The following is a 7,597-nucleotide window of genomic DNA, read 5'->3' as shown; positions in this document are numbered from 1 at the left end:
AAAAAAATGAATAAAATTATCACAGATTAACAAAATAATCAAGAAAATGAAATTAAAGTATGTGAACAAAGTAATTAATAAAATGAACTAATGTGTACAAAATAATCTAGTGAAACTAAACTGTATCCCATTTTCTGCTTATTTTACATTTCTCCATTTCTGAGTTCATTCAGTGCATTAACGTTCATCGTCCACGTCCTTCATAGTAATAAGTGTATGTATTTAAATGGAGGCACCGCCCCCTGGTGGACACTGACAGAAGCACACCCTGGACTGAATATTAAATCAGAGGAGCTTTATTGAGTCAGAAACATTAAAAAACAGATTATAAAACACACAAACGTACGCACACATGCAAGCACATGCGCACAAACATACACACACACACACACACACACACTGTAGTGAGTCCACCACCGATCGTGTCACCATCCAAACATGTACTCCATCGCCTTGGAAACGAAGCTGTCGTCCTTCCTGGGCGTCTGTCTGTCTGCCACCACCTGAGGACAGAAACACAGACACCATCAGTCATTCATTCAGTCGACCTTTACCAGACGGTGGACGAATGGAGGTCAGAGGTCACCTGGTAGTCGCCGCTGGGCGTCCTGTAGGCGGAGCTTAGCGGTCGGAGGGCAGAGCGAGGGGTGGAAGGGAGGGTGGAGGAGTTAATGAAGGAGGAGGAGAGGGGTGTAGACACGGCGTCGCTGCTCTCCATCACACTCTGAAAGACAGGAAGAGGACAGACACTAAGCATGATGGGTAATTTACTGAATAAAATACATAAGATAAAACTGAATCATTCACGTAATTTACAGTGTTTTTACAGTGACACTTAAAGCTATACCATATGATGTGGCATTTTTACACTTTTCTTTTGTCATCTTAAAATGCTCCTAATAAGTGTGTGTCAAACTAAAATGTAAAAGAAATCCACCAGGTATTGAAACTCAAAAATGTTTAATTCTCATATATTTCTGATAAAAGTCTGACCAATCATTTTAGTCGGTCCGAATAAAATAATTGGCCGAACCTGACTGAGCCTCCTGTCAATCATCCATTACGGCCGTCCAGCATCCGATCCATTATCGCCGTCTCACATCCGATATATGTTACCTCTGAATCTGACGCTTCACTGGCACTGCTCCTGTCACTGACCACAGTCTACTGTCTAGGATGTGTTTGGATAGAACTGACATGCACATGTGGAAGGGATTAAACGGATTTATGAACAGAAATGACAACTAAGGGGCACAAACGGGAGTCTGATTAGTGAAAGATGGAGATAAAAGTCCGGAAGTCAGCTGTACTGGACTGAACAGGTCTGCATAAAGCTCAGCTTTTATGACGGTGGGACTCATACAGGTACATGTACATGGTGTCACACAATGTAAGATGATGTAAGATGATAATTGTATGGACTATGAAACTTCAAATGTCCTCGGAAAATTCGCGGAGGCCGCTCGTTCACAGTGCGGCGCCCATCCCCTGGGCACTGCAGTGAAGACACTGGCCCAGCGCTGCACAGACCAGGTCTACTGATGGAACAGGAGCCGCGGGCCCACAGCAGGTGGATGATGCATCTGATTACTGAGGGAGGGGTCCGCGGACACGCCAAAAACGGACCGGACCTCCGCCTCTGCCTCCTCCTCCGTTTCCATCGCGCATCAGGTGAGAGGAGGAGAGAGGAGGAGGAGCCTCAGTGCTCAGGCAGAGGGAAGTGGGTGGGGCTTTGGAGGGAGGCGGGTTGTTCATGTTCAAACTTTTACCAAGTGCTGTGAGAAATGCCACATCAGTAGGTATAGCTTTAAGTGGAATCTAAAAGGTCTGATAATAGAAAGAAAATAAACAGATGATAATACTTTTGGAGCTGAACTCAAATGAAGTCATTACATCACTTAATTCAGAGAAAAAAAACACTAGATTCATTTGGAAAAACTCACAAACATGTGTCTTCAATCACAGGTTTGGATCTGAATCATAGACGGTGAATAAACAGTGGAGGAATAAATGAAAACCCCGCCCACATCCTCTAACAGTGTCATCATAAACCCCACCCACATCCCCTAACAGTGTCATCATAAACTCCGCCCTCATCCTCTAACAGTGTCATCATAAACTCCGCCCACATCCTCTAACAGTGTCATCATAAACTCCGCCCTCATCCTCTAACAGTCATCATAAACCCCGCCCACATCTTCCAACAGTGTCATCATAAACCCCACCCATATCCCCTAACAGTGTCATAATAAACTCCACCCACATCCATTAAGTGTCATAATAAACCCCACCTACATCCACTTGGTGTCATAATAATCTCCGCCCACTTCCACTAACAGTTTTTGTCCAGTCTCAATTTTTTCCTCCTTCTTTCACTTTATTTTTGTACATTACATACATACTGTTTTTTTATACATTATATTTTTTTAATGATAATTAATGGACAGATATTGAAAGTTAAGTAAAAAAAAAATTCTGTCACTTTAATTGCAAAAACATCATAAATGAACCCATGATATGATGGTAGTCTAAACCCTGTGACCCAGAGGTACAGACCTTGTCGATGCAGGGTTTCACTCCCACCATGATGGCGTCTCCGAACACTTTCCCGTCTTTAGACAAAGCTTTTCTGGCCTGAAGCCGCGACTGATACTGAAGATGCATCCAGTTGCCGGGAGATGCCATCTGACGGGAAAATACGTCATCAATATGACATCAGCGAAGATCAATACGTGACTGTTTGACCTGTCTGAGTCTCACCGAATGTCGCAGGATGTTTCCATACTGAGCAAACTGCAGCAGGATGTAGGAGGCCGATGCCGGAGGAAACCTACGGACAGTGAACGCAACACGTGAACGACGCACTAACGGCCAGAGGTAATAAATACTGTCAGTATGTTAGTATGTATATATTAATTAATTAATATTCATAGATATCCATACTGTTAATAACAGTTAACATTCAGATATAAAAACAGTTAATAAAGTTAACCCTTTAGGAGTTTTTTTCCCCATAAATATAAAATTTTAATATCCAGATTTCTAATTTTAGTTCTACGCTTATTTTACTTTTTGTAAAAGTTTACATTATGTTTTCTTATTTTACTTTTTAGTTTTTTGGAATTTTATATTCACTCTTCATATTGTTGATCTGACTGGAGTAGAACTCCTAATTTCAATGAACACAATGACAATAAAGGTGATTCTATTCTATTCTATTCTATTCATGTGTGGACGGTGATGATACCCGAACACGGTGACCCAGGTCTGGTCCAGCTGGTCCTCAGATGACAGAGCTTCTCCCTGACTGTAGAATGGGTCCACCTGGGCCGGAGACAGACACAGCTGCTGGACGCCTGGACACAGGCCACAGAAGGGACACAGGGGATGGGTCAGTATGTCCTCAGACTCCAAACAGTCTGGACTCAGTTCTGTCTTTTAATTCTAGTTCTATGGACGTACTTGCTCCTGGAGTGGACGCCTGGCGGGCAGACAGAGGGGACTGCATCACCGGGAAAGACTGAGGACATGGATAAAGACAAGTATTTAGGTCAGATTTTATAACAATAAGAACAACTTTATTATATTTGAATGGAGCAACTGTAACACATTATTACAGTATTCTGATTCTGAAATTACCTGGAAACATTGAACACATCACAACAGTAATATTCATTAGCATTAGCATTCTTATGGATCTGACTAGCTACACGTTCAGCATCAGTGGTTTCTTACACTGGTTGCATTATCTCCATGTAAATACTAAATGCTCTTGTAGCCTATGTTTCCACCTCCAACGAAGACACTCAAAATGATGATGATGATGATGTCATCAACCAGATTATTAAAGAAGGCAATTCCCCCAAAGTGACAGGGTGGACAGTGATTTCAAAGACACGTGTAGAATGTTAAATATTATTATGAAAATAAAATATAAATTATCAAAATGACTTGTTTTATAGAAAAACCTATTGAGTACAATGACAAGATGTAAAAAGTATTTAATTTTTTTTCTTCATTTAAACACTTATCAAACTCAATAAAGTTTAAAGGGCAGTGTGAGGGACATAAATAAATCATGTACATTCCCTCAAAGCTAAACTGTATAAAATAATAAAATTACAAAAAAGAGGTTTAAAATTATACTGATATACTGTATGTGTAAGTGTTTCATATTAAAATCCCAGAGTGTCATTATTTTTCAATGTGTTCATGATGACAGATTCTGCATCATTGTCTGAAACCTCATTAAAGGTTAAATCAAGTTAATTAAGTATTAGCAGTTGTTGAGGTTTTAATTTCACTAGATTTACAGTAAAAACACCAATATTCTCTTTTGGACAGTTGGCGTACTCACCTGTCTATGTGCCGCTAGAGGAGTCATTACAGTCGCCAGGTCGTCATGGATACTGCGAACAGGGGGGGCTCCGCTCTTGTCTTTGGGGGTGGGAACAACCGGCTGAGGGGCGGAGCTTCCTCCTCCTGCTGTTACTGATCAACATAAACAGATCAATAAGTGATAATCTGCTCCTACACAGTCAGGTGATGTGTTGGTGGGCGTGTCGTGCGGTACCTGTGCTGTCCAGGATGGGTGAGGCCAAGCTGAAGGGGCGGGGCTGAGGGGTCACGGGCGCTGGCAGGTCGCCCATCAGGAACCCGGGCAGGAACTGAGCCCCCGAGGCGGGTTTAGGGGAGGTGGGGGAGCCAAGAGTCATGGGTTCACTGCCCACTGAGACGGGAACAGAGAAACCATCAGAAAACACACCTGGACTCACCTGTCAGTGGGTTTTTATGGTTCTATTGCTTCTGTGGAGTCTTTTTCACTCAGGACACACAAAGCAGACGCTTCGATTTATGGCACAAACTAAAAGTCCTGATCATTCATGAGCTTTCAGAGGCAGTGTACTGTTTTCATGTGTATTCTACAATAGAACAGAATGTCTTTATTGTCATTTTACAGGTACAGCGAAATTGAAAAGTGCAATCATCCTAGGTGCCATCAAACGTATAAATAATGTATCGGCAAAAGTATGCAATCGTCTTAAACTCTTGTATCTATACACGTAGGTGAAAAAAAATAAATTTGTGCAAATGCAATCAATGATATGTTGTCTATAGTGTAATGTGGTGTTTTTTTGTTAGTTGTTATCCATGTTAATTGTTATAACGTACATTATATATCATATGTTACGATCACTTCAAATTCCAAATTATACATCAATGTATATGACACTAACAACATTTTCTAGATGTATTCTGAATTCTTTATATTTCTGTTCAATTGTTCAATGTAATATATTCAGTCAGTCAACTAAATCACAAAAAGAGGTTGCACTCACGGAAACTGAAAAAACAACAACATATTATGACTCTATAACAGTGTTTTTCAACCTTGGGGTCGGGACCCCACATGGGGTCACCTTATATTCAAATGGGGTCACCTGAAATTTCTAGTAATTGATAAAAATAAAAGTGAAAAAAACAAAAACAAAACCCCAAACAAACAAACAAACAAAAAACTTACTAATAACTTACGAATACTAAAATATATGGTGAGTTGAGAGAAACAATCACAGTACATAAAAGACATAAACTCTGAGTCAGAAACTGCAGCACTGTGGTTCTGTTTATCTGTCAAATGTTCATTGTGGTCAGTTTCAGATGCTGCAGCTCTTTTATAATACATAGTTTGAGTTCTTGGGTGTTCAGTATTAATTGTCAGCCTTGTAAATCCAAGCTGGACTGACTGTACATATACCGACCAAGGAAAATAAAATTCTCACTTTGTGCAGTAATCTACACATGGATTTACTGCCTCTGTCCATAATAATATACATTATATAGACTAAATGTCCTCTAAAATCAACATTCATTTGCAACATAGCATAGCAAACTATTACATGATCAAACACAAATTAATTTTAGCAAAAAAAAAAAAAAAGTCTCCTTTTTGAATGTCTGGGGTCGCCAACATTTGTTATGTTAAAATGGGGTCATGAGCCAAAAAAGGTTGGAAACACTGCTATACATCAACAACTGAAAAGTACAATGTAACAGAAAGATCTCCTGACAAGTTATCATGAAAACTCTTCAATATAGAGAAGAGAAAACACTGCATCCGACATGCTCACGACTTTTAGAATGAACCTCCATTCCAATAAAGCACAGGTGTCAAACTCCGGTCCTCGAGGGCCGGTATCCTGCATGTTTTAGATGTTTCCCTCTTCCAGCACACCTGACAGTCGTTATCAGGCTTCTGCAGAGTTGGATGATAGGCTTATCATACCGGCCCTTGAGGATCTGAGTTTGACACCCCTGCAATAAAGGGTCTCAGACTCTAACATTGTCCAGAGATCTAAAGATTCTGAATACAGAACATCCTAGAGTGAGGAAAGATTCACCTACATGTACAACTACGAAAGACATCTGGAATCATCTGGGTTTTAATAATTCTAAACACTATATGATCATGGAATTGTAAAATACGAACATAAAACCAGCTGTAAAACAGATCAGATCAGATCAGATCAGATCAGATAAGCCTTTAAATCAGTTTCACACCCAGTTCAACCCGGTTTGTCTGAACTTAAACCACATGTTTATCTTCCATCAAACCAACAGCAGCAGTCAACGGCTAAATTTCACACATCGGCCTAATAAACACATAAACAATCCATTACAGACCAATAATGAGCAGAATTAAAGCTCAAACTCACACTGAAGCTCCATTTCTGTTAATTTGTGGCCGCGATTTTCAAAAGAAGGAAGTGACGCCGGCAGGAGAAGGTGGGTTAGCGGCTAACGCGGCTAGCACGGCTAACGAAATACTCACTTTAACACACTGTTTATATTAATTAAATGATAAACTTCAGTCCAGAGGAGGTGAAGACTAACTGTTAGCATCCAACAGGGATCACATCACTGTTCTTGACGAGAAATATCTCTCTGAATCTGGTTTATTTGTCTTATTAGAAGCTGCTGCTGTAGTAGATGACAACCCAGGGGCTGATGCGGCTACACAGTCACTTCCGTCGCAGGTTTCATACGTATCATCAGAAGGCGTTTAGGGCAACCAGGAAATTTGTGCTTTAATGATGTTACCAAGAAAACGTTCTGAAATAAATACATCTAGAAGCCGTAATTGTACCCTTAGGAAGATTCTGAAGGACTTCCCTTTACAGAGAAATGAACTGACATAAATCTGTTAGATTAATGACCAATCTTTGGTTGTATTAATGAAGTTTGAGAGGTATTAGAATATATCAATTAAAGTCAAAGCCAGCTTTATTGTCAGTTATGCCTTATGTACAGCACAGACAGAAAACTGATAGCACAAAAGTCAAAGGCCCACGATGCAGCAGGAACATTGTAAAAATATACTTGAAAAATAGAACACATATATTTGCTCTTCGTTGTGAATATCCTTGGCAACCCTGTGAAGCAGAAAGAAGAAAGAATCTGTCCTTTTTTTTTTTTTAATCAACACATGTTTTACAAATTTTATGATTTGTTTAAAAATGCTATTTGAGTCTACTATATTGTCATTCATGATTTAACTGCACAGTCTGAGATACTGAGATTACAAGTGTGATTCGAT

The 7,597-nt window shown here is 39.9% G+C and overlaps 1 protein-coding gene across 2 annotated transcripts; it reads right to left on the bottom strand.

Annotated features, from left to right (window-relative positions):
• Nucleotides 1-274: 274 nt before the first annotated feature.
• On the bottom strand, nucleotides 275-7,019 carry nup35 (nucleoporin 35). 2 transcript variants are annotated; one of them, XM_030125077.1, is made up of 9 exons: nucleotides 6,717-7,019; nucleotides 4,574-4,729; nucleotides 4,358-4,491; nucleotides 3,463-3,520; nucleotides 3,248-3,356; nucleotides 2,761-2,830; nucleotides 2,557-2,685; nucleotides 587-724; nucleotides 275-503 (listed from the first exon to the last, which is right to left on the bottom strand). In XM_030125077.1, exons 1-9 carry the CDS (start codon nucleotides 6,727-6,729, stop codon nucleotides 426-428), a joined length of 885 nt encoding a protein of 294 aa, XP_029980937.1. In that variant the 5' UTR covers nucleotides 6,730-7,019; the 3' UTR covers nucleotides 275-425. The 2 variants fall into 2 exon arrangements, with proteins under 2 accessions (XP_029980937.1, XP_029980938.1); XM_030125078.1 differs by having other exon boundaries at nucleotides 4,358-4,485.
• Nucleotides 7,020-7,597: the final 578 nt, after the last annotated feature.

Source organism: Sphaeramia orbicularis, chromosome 21 (assembly GCF_902148855.1).
Source record: "Sphaeramia orbicularis chromosome 21, fSphaOr1.1, whole genome shotgun sequence".
Lineage (NCBI taxonomy): Eukaryota > Metazoa > Chordata > Actinopteri > Kurtiformes > Apogonidae > Sphaeramia > Sphaeramia orbicularis.
The sequence above is the reverse complement of the archived record's forward strand: the minus strand, read 5'-3'. Positions and strand labels throughout refer to the sequence as shown.

Coding starts and splice junctions, on each gene's coding strand:
- nup35 (XM_030125077.1), bottom strand. Junction 3,521..4,357: donor CTCTAGCGGCACATAGACAG/GTGAGTACGCCA, acceptor CCATGTCCTCAG/TCTTTCCCGGTGATGCAGTC. Junction 3,357..3,462: donor GGCGTCCACTCCAGGAGCAA/GTACGTCCATAG, acceptor GCCTGTGTCCAG/GCGTCCAGCAGCTGTGTCTG.